This window comes from Hippoglossus stenolepis, chromosome 9 (genome assembly GCF_022539355.2).
Source record: "Hippoglossus stenolepis isolate QCI-W04-F060 chromosome 9, HSTE1.2, whole genome shotgun sequence".
Lineage (NCBI taxonomy): Eukaryota > Metazoa > Chordata > Actinopteri > Pleuronectiformes > Pleuronectidae > Hippoglossus > Hippoglossus stenolepis.
The window spans coordinates 27,592,235-27,609,651 of NC_061491.1; the positions used below are offsets into that span (position 1 = coordinate 27,592,235).

General features: G+C 45.9%; 1 protein-coding gene across 1 annotated transcript in view; it reads left to right on the forward strand.

The window, feature by feature from the left end:
- adamts3 (ADAM metallopeptidase with thrombospondin type 1 motif, 3) overlaps positions 1 to 17,417 on the forward strand; it is a 104,687-nt gene that overhangs the window by 12,519 nt on the left and 74,751 nt on the right. The window contains exon 4 of the mRNA XM_035166136.2: positions 10,941 to 11,097. Within this exon, the coding sequence (XP_035022027.1) occupies positions 10,941 to 11,097 (157 nt within the window). The remainder of the gene's footprint in view (positions 1 to 10,940; positions 11,098 to 17,417) is intronic.

Consider the following 17,417-nt stretch of genomic DNA (forward strand, 5'->3'; position numbering starts at 1 on the left):
CCGTCTGTAGGTCAGTGTGAGTGAGGGGGGGCGGAGCCAGAGGAGAAGAGATGAGCAGGAAACACAACTCGATCAGATTAAGAAACAGACAAAGACACACCGGTGCCACCGAGGACATTTCTTGTCACACTTCATAGGTTTGTTGGTCGCTCTCTGGAGCCCTGCTGCTGCTTTACATTACAGAAACAGACTCTATCCTGCTGCCTTTCACCTCATGCCTCTTACATCTGACATCCCAGGTCTTGTTCCGTGCTTTCTGTCTGAACCTGTGAAGGTGACCTGCACTAATTGAGAAGAAGAACTCGTCAGGACCCTGGAGCAGCGTCACTGCTGCTGCACAACGTTTGTTCAGAGTTTGTTCAGAGTTTGTTCAGTGAAGCTCGTCTCAGTAGTCGGAGCCCGAACAGGACAATCAGCTGTCGGTGCTGTCGCTGTAATCCTTGAGTCCTCGTCGCTGCTGTTACAGAGCTCTGGTTGTCTGCTCTTTATTTTATTAATATTCACGTGTTCATATTACACCCCGATAGAAGATTGATGTGCAGCTCACTCATGTATGGAAGGTCGAATGGGCCAATCAGCTTGTTCTCCTCCTGGTCATCCACTGTCTCAGGATGAGTCTTCTGTCACAACTGTCCTGATTAACGCTGATCAGACACTTCTCCTCAATGACCAGTTAATTTGGGAGAGAATTGACTTTTTGTTCCTCAATAAAACCTGTCGGCTGTTTATTGATGCTGGTTCATCAATGAACTCTGTCCCTCAGGTGGTAAATCCATCAACGCACCGCGGCTCTCAGGTCAATATCCTCCAATCTGTCGCAGCTGGTTTGTTGATTCCTTCCTATTGGCTTTTAATTCACTTTCCCTCCGGCTTATTTGAGCCTTGAGTTCTTTTCTGAGTTGGACAAAAGCTTTAATTGTGGCTGATCTCACTTTCACATTGAAGATGCTGCCGCTGACAGAGCATCTAGATTCCTGGGCCCTCTTGTGTTCTCGCTGGCTCACAGGATTTTCAGGTACTTGGTCGCTCCGAGCATCTTGGAGAACTTTACAGATTCACTCCGACTCAGTGTCTTTTGTCTCTTCGTGCACTGGCTCCATGCTGTTCAGACCGGGGCCCTGTGGGGGGGGCCACACTGTCTGCTGCAGGACTCCTTGATCTTTCACTGTGTGCGAGGTGGTTGTCCTGCTGCAGATTGTGTGGGACCAATCAGACGCCTCCCTCGTGGCATTGTTTGATGAGGAGGAATCTAAATCTGCCTGAAGCTTCTGTTGAGAAAGCTCCTTGTAATATAAAAAGTAAGTCATTTTCCCTATTTCTGAAAGACATGTGGTGAAGCCGACCCCCAGAGTGCTGCTGGAAACTGTCTTTTCATGCTATCGGTGACAAGAAGCTGTCAAAACATGTCCAAGACCCGTCTCTGCTAAATCCGACTCACTCTGACATCCCACGGTCTTCTCATACAGTAACTTATTCAAAATAATATGAGACACAACTTTCTGACGCTCTTCAGGAGGAAGTACAAAGCACCACGAAAAGTAGTGAAAGGAAAGGTCGGGTGTAATTTGCTTCACAGTCACACACAGGCATGAGTATCTAGTTTTCAACTCACAGAAAATATCGTGTAATTGTGAGACTCCTCCTTGTCAAGACAGGTATTGTGTAGTAAAGTGTCCTGATGTCTGACGTGGACGAGGGACATGAGCAGTGGGGACACCTCCTGTTATTGTCTCTCCACCGCTGACAGATTGTGATTTGACTGCTCCAACAGAGAAATGTTTTGATTTGGAGCCATTTATCCACGTGGCCCAGATCTGAAGCTTTCTCCAAATCCTGTTGATTACTGGAACAGGAGATCTGTGTCACATGTGAGAGGGGGATCTGACTTTATGCCCTTTCAGCTGCAGTGTGCAGTACATGTCTACGTGCCTTGAAGTATCAGCTTTTATTTCAGTACGACAAACAAACTAAGCTGCGTGGAAATGCCTCCAAGCAGCCATGAAATGCAGCGTTAGCCTCACTCGTCTGTTTCCGTGCAGCAGCTGGAACACAAACCTCCTCTGACTCTCTGTTGCATGAAGGAGGAGGATTGAGGGGTTTTTTCAGCGAGTCTTGGCAGATGCACCGACGAGCGTCCGACGGACTGATGGATTCAGACAAACACCGCGCTGACCTGGGAACAGCACAGACTGGATGTCTGACTGCTGATTTTAACCTTTGCCGCGCCAGCGGCTCTGCAGAAACTTGGCCACCTCGTAATGTGTGTCATGTTGCATAATCGGCCCTGCCAGCCAAAAGGGTGAGGCACTGCTGTGTCTGTGGTGTGTGGAGCTCGCGAGTGTAAACACACAGCAGGCCTGATGGGTAATGCATCAGTCAGATGATCGTTCCCGAGCAGAACTCTGCCTGTTTGAGACGTTTGAACCGAAAACGCTCCGCGAGTCCAAACAGCTGCGTAGCGTTGACTTGTGTGACTCCTCCGCTGAAGGAAAGGTTCACAATGCGGAGCTTCATGCAGAGTGACAACATTCAGTGGCCTGAACCTCCGGCCCCGCAGATATAAAAGCGCATTCTGGAAGTGCAGCGCATATCTGAGCTGCAGCGGACGGGAGAAAAAAAAGCAAAGAAAATATCCTTTTTGATTAGGAAAAGAAAGTGAGCCAGTTCCTCTTTGCAGTGAAGTCGCGCACAAGAGTTTTATTCACTAATAGTTCTTAATGTTCCTTGTTGACTTAGCCAAGGCTTGTTGCAGAGGCTTGACCCCAGAGCTGTTAGTATATGGTCTGAGGTGCAGCAGGGGAGGCGCAGCGAGAAGTGCAGAGCCAAGCTTTCCCTTCCAACTTCTCCCCTCAGCAGCGCAGGGCTCAGCTCTGTGCGCCGTCCCGGAGCTTTTTATTGATATTTATGTGTTTAAACCTTTTTAATCATGACCTATATAAACTCAAGAGGAGCCCACATTTTCTGTTGTCGTTTCAGGTGGACATTGAGAGCCATTCAGCGGCGTGAGGTTTTATTTTAGGTGGAGCGCGGACTCCTCGCCGCCTCCTCAAAGCCGTCGGTAAATGTTTGCTCTGTTCGGTGAAGCAGCACAAAAAGACAGACCGAAAATAAATTGTCGAATTGTTCCTGAACTCTGAGTCAGTTTCACCTTCCTCTGCCCTCGACACCCGGCAGAATCTCCCCTTCACCTCATCGTCCCTCGAACCTTTTGTTTTTCACTCGCTAATATGTTATTCTTTAAAAAAAAATTGAACTCTGCTTTTAACACATCTGAGGTTGAAGAGTGTAGAAAATGAAACGCACTGAGGGTTTAACATCGGAGGTGAGAGATTTATTATCACGTTAACTTTCTAACCCTCGAAATCTTCTATTTATTGAAGTTAAACACTCTTGAATTACACTGAACTTCTTCTCCGAGGGTGCGAAGCCTCTCAGTGCCTCCGTTTGCGAAGCGCAAGAAATTAACTTGTGTGTTTCTTTCCCCCTTAAAGTTCCTTAGAGGCTGGGGATGAAAATGGCAGGTAACGATGACGAAGGTTTGCTCACATTTCTGAAAGCAAACACACCTTTGAACAACACCGAGGGTGAAAGGTGGCAGTGTACCGGCTGAATCCAGACCTTTTTTCAACGTTGCAGTACCTCAGCCTTTTTTTTTTTTTTTTCTAAACGAAAGCACGTTCATACCGACCTCCTTAAGAAGTTTAGACTGAAAGAGACTGTTTTTGAAAAACTGGAGCCCTTCAGCTGAATCCCATATGTTTTTGTTGGCAGACGAGTGCTGTCTGCTTGGCCGGGGCTGATGTTGGGGATATTAAACTGATGGAACACAGGACTCTTGATCCCTCTTTTCTCGAGGGTTGTGTTTAGGTACAAACTGGCTGAGCCTCTATCAGACACCTGCCATTGTCGGCTCTGGATAGCGGAGGCCCCCGAGCGCTGGGGGACAAAACAAACGTGTCGTCGTGAACTCGCCTGTTTTCACAGTTCTCCCTCTCGTTACGGGAGCGAAGCCAGATAATCATCTTGGAGACGTTTCACCTTCGCTCCGCCCGGAGACGCATGTTCCTCTGTCTGAGGAAGAGACGCCTGGATGGTCATTTGTGTTCTAGGAGTTTGAATAAGTTTGAAGGGAAGTTCTCTGTGTGCATCTGTTCATCAGGTAATCACATGCATGCTCTGGTCCGAGCATCAGCTCACCTGAAAGTGAACTGTTGTTTTATGCCGCAGATCAAATGAAATCTTAAATCAATAGAGAAAGCAGATCCCTTTGAGGTGAAACTTTAGGACTTTCACCTGTTTTGTGTGTGGGTTCTTTTTGAGGCAGTTTTAATTAAATGTGCAGTGAATCAGATTTTAACGACCTTGCAGCACCTTGTGACTTTATCTCCGTCCTTTCATTCAGTGTGGAGCACTCGGGACTTTATTACCCAATTACTCAATTAGTCCTGAAACTTTTAAAACAAAAACTACATCCAGGTCGTCCTGACATCAGCGTGTGCTCAGCAGGTAGAGGGCACAGGGTGGGTGGGTTGATTTTCAGCTCCTCACGTCCACATGTCCGGTCGCCCTTGAGCAAGACGGTGAAGCCCAGAATGCTCCCAACGGTCAGGACGGTGCTTTGCACGGCAGCTCGGCCATCGTCTGTCAGGGGGCGGATGGATCAGAGGCAGCGAGTCAAGGTTTGACGATGTTGACTTGCATGGTGCATTGGATTGTTCTTATTGCAGCTGTGCAGTTTTCCTCCAGCTCTGTCCTACAGAAAGTGTCTGATGTCCATCATCAGACACCGTGGGCTGCGCCAGAGGCCGGAATACAGAGGTCAATCTGCAAGTGGCCGGGAATCAATGCCAGCGCTGCAGCTCAGATGCCCCACAGCCCACTGCAAGTGTTTCTAAAGCCATCGCCTTCCATCATATTGAAGCAAATGACCTGCATCATTGATTAAATAACAGACGGGAGCGGTCACAGACGGTGGAGCAGGACTCCGTGTGGAGCCGAACGGCAGCAGATGAGTTAAGGTCAGGGATGAGCATCGATTCTGGAGCCTTGAAACACACGTGAAGTCCGTCAAGTGCTACAGATGAAATTAATCTGTCGGCCGCGTTCAGTAGTTTAATGGAGCGGAAACTTTACTCAGTTATTGAATGAACACATTAAAAACGTTCCTGAGTAACAGCGTCAGGAATCTGCTCTCAGGGAGTTTTGTGAGAATCACGACGAGACGACGGAGTCACTGCTGCCAGTTTTAAGATTTTGACTTTAGAACATCATCAGGAGCAGCGTGGCAGCGAATCGCTCATTTAAAATATAAATCTAAAATAGTTATTAAACTGGTCGAGCTGCACAGGAACTTTCTGAATGATCTTCACACTTTAACAGAGATTCTGCTCTTTTGTGTTTTCAGTAACTCTTTTCCTGCTCATTTTAAATATATCGGTGGATCACTCGATTTGTAAAACCCCACTAATGAGGAGGAGGTTCATTACATTTACATTATTGTATTTTTGGATGATTCCTCTGAGCAGAGCCGCCCGAGGCATAAACAGAAGAATCGCCTGCTTAGAGCCCCAGTGGCCACTAGAGGGGCCCCAAGAGAGCTTGAGCCGCCCCACAATAGACTTAATGGGATTTGTTCTCATACATGTGAACAAAAACACGATTAACGAACTGGATGAACAGCATGCAACTTTCTTACCTCAACGATTGCAGCGTGGGGGAACTGACCGATGAGCTGTTTTCAGACTTGACCTGCGGGTAAAATCCGGAGACTTGGCTGCGGAGTTTCTCCAGAGTTTCTCTTCTCTCACGTGCACGTCGCAGCAGGAAGGTTTTCTCCACGGACGCGTTCACAGCAGCATCAAACCCTCCACGTTCTTCAGGTGAGAGGTGGAGCAGCCGGGCGCAGCAGACAGGAAGTGACGTATTAGCTCCACGTGATCACGTTTACATCACCTGACACCGTTGCTGACTCCTCACATCTCCGCGTGAGTGTGCGTCTTCGTGTTCTTATTGTTTATTTAGTTTATTTTGCAGCCGTCACACGTCAGCCACAACTGATAAAACCAATAAAAGGTGTGTTTGATTGACGTTAGGTGTGTGAATGATGAATCATCGACTTTATCTGTAGTATTGTTGGCACTAAGGTGTTGGGGGCCCCTCAAAGTAAAAGCTGCTCAGGGCCCTGTAAAGACCTGGTCCGTCCCTGCACTCTGCTGAGCGCTGGCCTCCTCAGGCTGCACAGTTCTGTCAGTGACAGATAATTACATGAGACCACTGCAGGTAAAACAATCATCATCCTGCACTGACGCATGCAGCAGTCGTCCACATCGCTTCTGTTTACGAGACGGGTTCTTCCTGAGTGAAGGAATTTTCATTTTTGAAAAGACGGAGTCCACAGTTCACTCCTTTATTCCTTCATCAATTGTCTCGTCTTCATTTCTCACACAGACGAGGACGTTGAGACTCTTCTCCGGTGATTCGCAGCTTTTAATACCACTGGTGGATTTATGTAACGTCCCTGAGTGATTAGGAATTGAAATGTGAAAGTGATAAAATCTTTAGTTGGATCCGTATGAGTCTGATTATTGAAAAAAATAAAACAAAAGAAAAAATAGCCCAAAAATAGATGTGTGCAGCCCAGGCTTCAGAGACATTCCTCTGTCCTCTGCTCAAAGCCACAGTGACCGGAGACGGATCCGTAAGAACTGTGTCACGGACGTGAGGTCACGGTGACGGTCCGTTACAGCTGCTACCCTCCCCCCCAGAAGCTACAGAGTTCAGACTCTAATGAAACCTTCTGCAGATCTGGATCATTTCCCCCCCAGAGGCCTCGACTTCTGTTCAGAGCAACAATGATCTGCAGCACCAGACAGCCGAGGGACCGCAGAGCTAAAAATACCACTCGTCATATTTCTGCGGCAAAAGTAAAACGCAAACAAATGAAAGTGTGTTTTTCTCGCTGTGGTAATTAGATTCTGATCGTTAACATAGTACGACAAGAAACACTTCAGTTTCCCTTTCTGCTCTTCACGTCGGAGAGAATCTGTGTGTGTTTGTGAGAGTGTGTTTGTGAGAGTGTGTTTGTGAGAGTGTGTTTGTGAGTGTGTGTTTGTGAGTGTGTGTTTGTGAGTGTGTGTTTGAGAGTGTGTTTGTGAGAGTGTGTAGCTCGTGCACCTCTGACGTCTAAATATAGTAAAAACTCTTTCAATGATTGTGGGTTGATTTGGTCACGATTGGATGAAATGTCCCCTCTTGTCCAATGTCCATTACAAAGAGACCGTGAGAGTTTTATCATTAACGTGGTTTCAGGTTCTATCGAGACGACAAATTACAATCACAGGAACACGGCACAGTGGTTTTTAGATTAAATGAAACAGGGGATTTGTTCTATTTTCAGACCTTATATTGACGGTATTAGATTATTAATCAATTATAACAAATAATTAGTTGCAGCCTTCGTTGTATTGTAACAAAGGTTTCTGCTGGATGATGCTTTTCTACAGGATTAACAAAGTCTTATCTTTTAAAGAGATTCTGGAAACCATTGATCTCGACCATATTGATTCGTTATGCGCTGCTGGCCCAGTTTTTTTTTTAAATCTGCATAATGCAATGACCGTGTCAGTTGTTGTATTGAGGAAGATCTTCATTACAAACCAAGTGAGGGGTCTTTGTGTGGAGCAGCTTTGAGTGACACCAACATGTCTCATCTCCTACATTCATGCACGACGCCAGAAGGCCCTTTAATGGACTTACATCTTAATTTACCACGAGAGTCAAACCTCCGCTCTTTTTAATTCAAGAAGAGATGTTTCACAATAACGTTTCCTAACTGAAGCACGACCTCCCTGAAGATTTACATCTGCGGCTTGTGACTCCATTAACGTCTGAGGCGATCGGCTTTCTTCTCTCTGTCTCCTCCTGCGTTCACGGGATCAGTGAATCACGTCGTGGCTGTTGTTCATTGCTCGTTTCGGTTTAATTTGAAAACGCTGTTTGCCTCCAGGTTTGCTCGTGGACGTGTCACTCGTCTCCCGAGGCGACGTTGTTTGTCTGTGAGCTGAGGAGTCGACGGGGCGGGAGAGCAGCTCGGGGTACAGTGACAGGATGTCCTTACACGGGTAATCTGCTGAGCTCCTCTTTTTATACTGGTGCCAGTGAAGAATTGATCATTAGAAATAAAAAATCTGTAGCAGAGCTCCCACATATGCTGACATATAGAAAATCTCAAATCTGTCTCTGAGCTGTGTCGGCAGGTTTTAGATGAATTACACGATGCACGATAAGATGAGGAGGAAAAACATGGTGCCGGTACGTTATCGTTATAACTAGTCTGTCACTCAGCGGAGCTCCAACCTCCACCGAGGCCCAACAGTCCGTTAAAAGTTACACACACTCATAGATATCAATCCTTAAATATGATTCTTCATCAACATCCATGAACGTTTCTCTCAGAAATCAATGAAAATCACAATTGCAAAGATCGCTGATGCAACTGGTTCAGTTTATCTGTTACACAACTCAAACACCGTCTCATGGTAACTGTGTAATTGATCTGAAACCATTCAAATCAATAGAATCTGTCACTTTGCAGGAGACGCTGTTCCCTTCGATACGGAGGACGTGTCAACAGTCTCTCCTCCTCTCCTCCTCCTCTCCTCCTCTCCTCCTGCTCCTCGTCCCTTTGCTGTCAGATAACCTGCAGCTGTCAGATTCATTGACTATGACCAGAGCGTCCTGCTGTACTCTGATCTACTCTTATCTCCAGTATTCAGATTCTCTCTCTCCTCCCCGCTGACGTTCATTTAAAGCGTCGTCGTGATTCCATCACTAAAGCAACATGTGCTTGATCACAGGAACCTTCACCGTGCAGCCATGTTCCATTTTCCAATTTATTTACCTGTCGGAAGATATCAACTGTGAAGAAATGTTATTTCATAGGTGAAACGCCCAGATACCGTCGATAAGCGACGCACAGGGACGAGAGGGGCCCTCCAATTTAAATGCAAATTGAAAAATCATCACTTGTGTTTTTGCTCAAACTGTCCCACGGTTATTTATTCTTTCTTCTACATGTGTTATGTCAGAATATGAATTGGAGACAGTTGTAAAGTGTATTTATTCAAATGCGTAAATTAATTTGAAATTACACACACTGTAAAAATGTTGACCTTAAATATAACCTGGTGAGAACGTGTTGGCTGGATGTAAACTGGTCGTGTAGCCAGGAGAAATCTGATGCAGGTCTTTTCTGGACGCTGAGGCTTTGACTCTTATTCCGATGACAGACTGATCGATCAGTGAACGTGGGGTTTTTAATGGCAGCAGGATTTCAATACGACATGTAAACTTAAATCAGAGCTCAAAGTGTAGCCTGGGCAGCAGGGCATGTAACTAGGACAGGGTGTGGGGGTTTGGTTCGTCGGGGACTGTGGGAGTTGGAAAAGAGTTCAGTGTGCATGTTGGTTGCACGGCACCATATGTGCTCAGTGCAACAGAGAGTCAGTGAGGAGGCCGGGGCGAGGGACGGCCTGTGGGCTGCAGCCGAGGAGCCGGACTCCAGCGAGCGAGCGACCAAACGAGCTGGAACAAATTCCTCTGGAGCCCAGTGAGAGGTGGCTCTGTCTCTGCACAGGTGCACACCGGCTTCTTTCTGCCAAGGCAACCCGCTCTCCAATGGACCAACGGGATTGTTAAACATAGACTGATTAGCGCTGCTCCTGTCCGACTGGATGCTGCAGGTGATCGAACTGAGTGTCGCGCTGCCCAGATGAGCAGATTGTCCAGATTTACCTTTCACACTCACACAGCTCTGAGGCTCTCAGTTGTTTGCAGAGGCCACCGGCTCCGTAATGACAGAAAACACCAGCAGACGGTTCAGCAAAGTGGAAATTCCATCAACCGGCGGCTGTGTGTTTGGATGCAGGCTTCAGGCGTGCGGCGCCGGCTTCACCACATCATTTAGACATGATGAGCTTTACACTAAGTCTGCTGGAGTCTCATTGTGTTAGCGGCGTCGTGCCTCGTATCCCCCCCCGCCCCGTCACCCACGGACATGACTGGCTTCATATTGCAGGAAATCTGAGTCTGGCAGGGAGCGACACAGAGCAATCTCCTCCCAATGTGTCGCTAATGACACAGAGTTCCCTGACCAGCGGCTGCGGCTGCCGCGGTAAACAGCCGGTGATTGTAAACACAACCGAAGGTTCAGGTGAAGAATCAGAACGACATCGAGAGATCCCAAAACAAATCAGTGTCCGAGGAAACAGATTCGCTCCAGAACAAATATTACGTTGGATCAGATCTTAGTTTGTGTTGCTGTATAGTTATATACAATATATACGATATACCATATATCATTATAGTATCAATGTTTGTCACTGGAACTGGAGAAGTTCACATGAAGCTGCATCAATTTAAATACTGACAAAGAAAAAACGTCCTTGGAAAAACAGCCAAATGCAACAATTCTCTTAATCTGTGACCTTCAGCATCATCGCTGAATAGATCATGAATGATGTGACATTAAGAATTATTTTGCCTTTTTCTGTCTGACTCCGGATCACAGTCAGATTTCAGTATTATAACACCGGCATCAACCTTCAGACTCGTCACGCCGCTGACATCCTCCTGCGTTACACGACCAGTCGGCCTCTCAGCTCTTCTGAACAAAAACTACCGGCTGCTCCTCGAGCCCACGATAGAAAAACCTGCGTGGCCGTGTCTTTCAAACTGTTGCACCCAATTTGTTAGATGCTCTCCGCTTACCGCCGAGATCCATGAGCGCTCGTGGTTCGCTGCTTATTCAACTCATTTAACTGTCTGTTTCCTCACCTGTGTTCAGAGGTTTTATTCTTGTTTTTCTTTCTGTACCTTTCAACACCTTTCACCTGATGTAAAACACTTTGTGATTCTGTATCTGTCCTTGTCTGGTGTCGCAGGCTGGGATGATCCGCACCGACTCCGATGAGTACTTCATCGAGCCTCTGGAGAGAGGAACTCAGGAGCTGGAGGACCGAGGCAGGGTCCACGTGGTTTACCGCAGATCGGCCGTGCTGCAGGGGCCCTCGGACATTTCTCTGGACTACCAGCTGCAAGGTAGGACACGCTGCAGCAGAGTGAAGCAGGTTACAAGCTCGTAACTGTGCGACTTCCTCTTGGGTTGTTTCTGCTACAAGTGGGGAACTCATCCCAAACGAGCTTGTGAGATGTCGTACTGACAGTGTCGGCTCCTCATGTTTTCAAAAAGTGGTGAAAGAGTTCCACTGTCTTCACGTGGTGCAGCATCCAAGTCTCTCTCATGGGAACTAAAAACTCCCTGGTGCCGCGTCGCTCATGAAAGACAAGCTCCTGTCGCCTCCGCAGGTTTTCTTCATGTGACGAAGCACGTGGGGGGAAATACCACGTTCGAATTTAATGTAAAACTCTGTGAAGATCGAGCATCATCTGCTCCTTCTATGGATTACTACTACTACTACTACTACTACTACTACTACTACTACTACTACTACTACTACTACTACTACTACTACAGTGACGATGAAAAGGAAGTGTGGGAAATAGAGTCAGGGAATGACGTTCAGTAAATGTTGCATCGTTTACGCACATGTGGTCTTCGATTAGCACACCCCTACTATTATTAACGTTATGATTATTAATGCTTAAAGCTGTGACTGTTTTCTGTAAATACCCAGTTTGGACTCTTCATCTGTCGAATGTGTCACGTTCATTGTGAAGGAGATTCACGCTCATGAGTCACCAGGAGAAACCTTCTCTTGTGTCCTTGAGCTTTCATGTGACTAATTACAGTTAATCAGCTTTAAGACTAAGTGAATGTATCTATATATATATATATATATATATATATATATATAGATACATTTATACTCAGTATATCCACCTGTATTTGAAGGTCACACACAGGTGTTATACCTTTATTGTCAATGTGTGAGAAAACATTTTGGGTTTGACTTTTCTCTGCAGCTTCAAACAAACATTACATTTTACATTTTCTCATCTGACATCGGAGACATTTGTCCTGATGCTGTAATGGAACGATTTTCACAGAGCAAAGTATTTTCAGGCAATCACACAAACTGCGTTTCAGTTTCTCCTCGCTGACACACAGGTCCTACAAGCCGCTGCAGGATTATTCATTATTGGGATCATTTATTATTTACCCGACAGTTTAAGGAAATCCTGATTGGATTTTTGTCGGATCGCGGCAGCAACTGTAATCACATGATTGATTTGATCTGTATTCATGAACGGGGAAAAGTTTTGACTGATGTGACAAAATAGCTGCAGAACTTCAAAGAGCAGCGATCACTGCTCAGGTTCTGAATATTTAATAAGTGTCAGATAAATATATGAAACATGTCGTATGAAAAATATATTATGAAGGTGAATAAATTGTCTAAAATACATGAATATGAAACAACGAGCACATTGAATATTTACCGACCCAGTGTCTGACAGGGGTTAGAGAGTGTTGCTGATGTGGTGACGTGACTGGTCGGCTTTGAAACTTCACCAGTTATCCTCACGTTGTCCAAGACTGGAGCCAGTTGAACCCCCTGAATGTAAAGTGACAGACACCCACTCACATCCACACCCACAGACGAGTGAGAGGCTCCAGTTAACCCAGTAACCGAGTCTTTGGACTGTGGGAGGCCGGAGTCACAGCAGGGAAACCCCACGTAGCAGCAGAACCAGTCATTGAGTTGCTGGGAAGCTGTTGTTCACCATCAGAGACCAGTTCCTCAGGTCCTTCCATCTGCTGCTGACCGGAGAATCAATGAACGCTTCTTTTCTATTGGTTCTTCTGCATTTTGATTTAAACAACTGTTTGTTAGTTTGTCTGCAGTATTGTGCAAAAAGGTCCATTTCCAGGATGGAACATTCCCAAGAAATAACCGATGAAATGTTGGTGGGGAGACGGGAATTTATTTTGACTGTATTTAAAGTTGTGAGAGTTGTGTTTCTTTTACATCTCAGCGGATGATTCATGGATTTAGATGACAGATATTTATGAGGCTGCGCAGCTTGATTGAATTTAAGTGAGTGTTGACCTCATAGAGTTTTCTATTTGAAAGAAGAATTAGCATCAACACAATTGTTGCAGCATGTGAATTTAAATTGGCTCATGGTTTTGTATTTATCCTGCAGTTTCATATTTAAGGAGGATGTTGAAGCGTATTGTTTTACTTCCGCTCTACACCAGTATATTAACATATCACACCACGACAGACGTATGATCACTTTAGTTTGATTGAGTTTTTGGTCCCACATCAATTATTTCCTCCATATCTGTAAGAAAGCAATCAAGAAAAAGAGAAATATCGTTCAGAGTAAGCTGTTACATTACAAGAAGTCACGGCCCCTAGTTCCCCACATGCTGGATGAGGAAATAAGACGTTGTAATAATGAGTCGAGTTTGAATAATTTAGATTATTTTGAATTTACACCCTGTTACATTCAATCTTCATTTGACTAATGAATATTTCACTTTAAAGTATCACACTTCTAATTGTCCTGTTTGTCTGTTAATGATCATCTCTCTCTCGGGGGGGAAGGAAGCAACAGGAGGCAGCAGGGAGGAATAAACCCAACCAGGGTGTCACGAGCAGGATTTATTATGAAGCTGGACTGATTGCATTGATCACAAGGGGCCGTGCAGTATTCTCATGAGTTTCTGTGAATGCACTGTACGGTCACTTCCTCGCATTGAGGCCTGAGATGAAATATGAGAAGAGAGAAACAAGGAGTCTGTGTTTTATTTGTCCCTTTCAGATGATTTGTGTCCTGCTGCTGCTGCAACCTCGAGAAAATCACTTCCACTAGTTACTAGTTGCTGCTCCTCCTAGTAGAAAACACATTTCCTGGGTTTGATACTTAAATGTGTGAGCGATTTCGTGCAGCTTGATTGAAGTTAAAGGGACAGTTTGTCCTTTATGCTTCCTGGTGGAGGACGGAGGAGGTGAAGCTGGAGATCGAACCACCGAGACCCACGTCTTCATATAGTAGCTCCACTCCACTTGGCCGTGATGAAGCTTGTTCCTCAGTGGAACGTTGTAGTTTAAATGGTGAGGTTTCACGTTTATTAAACCGAAGTGGGGGCAGTTGTAGAGACGCTGGAGATGAACTTTATTATCGTCTTTATACATCTTGTAAGAATTCATCCTGAAGTGTTTTCTACTTCTTGGGGTCGGTGTTTCCCAGGGACCAGCGTCCCCAGATGAAAACAACATGAAGAGTTTAATTCTCTCTCAGCGGTTCCATTAATCTGCCGCTGCCCGACATCGGAGCTTCACCTTCCTGTTCGTCAGGCCGTGGGACGAGCTCTTAGACTCAGACGAGATGAGAAACAACAGAAACACACAGGGTGAACAGGGACCGTGGGGGGGGGCAGGGACAGACCATCACTGCTGTTTGATTCTCGGCTCTGCTGTGTTGATTGGATTTCATGGCTTGAACCGACGTGGTCTCGAGACGGGAGGATTGTGAGATTGATCGTGTTGGCGGTGAAGGTCACCGTCTGAAAAACTGATCACAAGGTCACAAGATGTATAGTTTCTATAAACTGATGTTTTTAAAGGCATTTAGTGTTTCTCCCTTTAAATGACCGAGCGCTTCAGTGACTCATCAGGAGCGGCTGAATAAACACAGTTGAATAGACGAGAGCTTTGGTATCGATTGTTTTACGAGAACAGGCAGAAGTGTGTTGGTCCGGTCATCACACTGGGAGCTGATGGGAAAACAGCCTTTCATATCGAAAGTGATACTGAAGTGTGAGATTAGTCAACATCAGTGAATGGGCTTCAGGGAGCGAGAGGATGTGCTGCTGCTGCTGCTCAGGATCCTGATCTCAGTGGGGGGGGGGGGCTGTTCATGTGGTGAATCTGGACTTCCTGTCGTCTTCAGCAGACCCTCGGGCCTCTTTGATCTCGGTGACTTTGATTGATTCCCAGTCGCTGCTGTGACTTGTTTTGTTCACAGATAATTGATGTGATCTGCTCCTGTTGCTCCTTCAGGGAGGATTCAGACTGTAAACAGCTCCTCATTAAACTGGGGGCCACAGGGGGCCACAGGGGGGCCACATGGGTGGGGAAAGAGAATCAGGGGGCAACACACTACTGGTGACGAGGAAGGAAGTGGGTTTACCCACGTTTACAAAAACCTGCGTCTATCTGTTCATTTTGGTGTAAAAGAGGTTTGACGGTGTCTTTACTGAAGAACCTTTTAGATTTTCAGTCACAGGATCCACTGAAACAAGATGTCTGATCCACACTCTCCTCCCATGATGCAGCAGCAGCAGCATCGTCATCCCACTTTGTTTGTGTCTGTAGTCGTCTCCTCCTGGAGATGCTTCTCCTCCCAGCGTCAGACTCTGTATCTCTGTCAGTTGTGGATCTCACAGGTTTACTGAGTGGTTTGTTTTGGGCTTCAGGCAGCACTCGTCCCCCGGCCTGCTGCAGATTGAACTGGGCACTTACAGTGTGTTGTCTGTGGGGAGGCGCTGCCGAGGCTAAAGTCAAGGAAGAGAGTGTGAGATCTGCAGGAAACACAGTTTGCTGTGGATGTGGGACCCTAGATGATCGCCTGTAATCTGCAGGATGTGCTCTCATATCCCTGATAGGAGATAGATTCGGTTTAGCTGTGGGCGACGTGCAGGCCAGTGAACTTCTCCCAGACCAAACTGGGAAAACCCTTTCCTGTCCACACACTGTGCATTCATCTGCTGTGTGATACGACTTCCAGCTGAAGGTGTGGGAGAGTTCTCCACCTCGACTGTGGGAATCGTGCCCGTGGCAGCTTCACCTACAACAGGAGATTATCCCGATGTTTATGAAACAAGAATCTGAATAAATAATTCACCAGCTCTTTGCCTGATTTCTCAGTTGTAACAATTGGCTTGGTAGAAATGGGGATTTCTGCTGACACTCCTGCAAGTCAAACAGCCGCGAGCATTCTCTGCTTTCCTACAAAACAAATGTCTGTGATTGGAGAAGCCAAGGAAAGCAAACAGGAGCCTGGGGAGTCACACACAGAAAGGTGCTAATAATCATGCAGAACATTTTGTCTTTGCGGAGCCGGGCTGGATCAACACTGTGATTCATGGAAGAGATTTTTATCTTCTAAGAACTGGAAAAGTTGTGAATGTTTGAAACTTAGTAAGTTTCCCATAAAACCTATTTGCTGAAGAGGCCAAACTTTTTTCTTCCAAACATGTGAGAGTACAGTTGACAAATCACATCTTATCTTTTATAAAAGTGGACTTCCCCTCACACTGTCTGAAAATGTTAAGAAAACAAGTTGAGCTTAAAGTTTCTTTCTGGATCGAGAGCAGATTGAAAGCGTCTCTGTGACATTGAACTTCTGATAAAACAGTTTTCTCAAGGTCAAGGGTGAACTTTGTACCTCAGCTTTAACCTGCTCTTCTTTCTCTTTGATTCTGTTCATCACTGCGTTTCTTGACAGACATATATTTAATTTTTACGTTGGTCAGACTATTTGTCCTGCATCTGAGCTCGACCATTTGCAATAATAATAATTAGCAATTATAAATTCTTGTTTGCACTTTTACCTGAATTCACTTTTAGGAACAAAAACCTGAATATGACTCTCAGGTGAGATCTGAAATTGTTGAAGTGTTGTAAAGACGTCAGAGATCATTTTATCCCGTGAGTTTGAGTTCAGACTGATTTCTGAGTTTGACTCCAACACGGAGTCGGATTGCATCACTAGGATTAAAGCCAAACATGTACAAGAGATTCCTTAAGAAAAATGAAAAGTTAACTGTATGTGCCCATAATGATGCAGGATCAGGAAGTGGACCTTGTTTTTTTCAAATTAATTTCATTTCATTTACTAAAAATAATCCCATCGAACTCTCTGTGAATTACGACTGAACGGTCACTGCTGTGCAGCTTGTGTGAGTCAAACCCCCCCCCCCCCCCGATCCCACCTCAGTTCTTCATCTATCCTGAAAAGTTTAGACCCCCCCCGGTGAAGACCTTCTCCCAGTGAGAGCTGCTGGTTCAGCTCCCGACTCAAAGAGCAGGGACGAGCTCTGTGAGCAAAGTGCTTCTCTGGAGCGAAGATGAGTCCGTTACAAACAAATGGAAAACGTGCCTGGAATGACAACGGCAGCAGGGCTGATTGTTCTGGTGATAAATTGACACGCCCGCCTGGTCATTGTTGCCGCTGCTCATTCTGCTCTTTGCTCGGCAGATGAGAACGATTTCTCCGGAGTGCGCCCACGCACACGGAAAGATTTTAAGAATGTATACCCGAGGAAAAGAGGGAAACTTTCAATCCATCCAGGTTTCTGAGTTTCTGCCGTGTGTGTCATCATCGCTCCTGGGAATCCTCCGTCTTCTCCACGAAGCTCAGCGTGTGTGACACAGCCAGTGTTA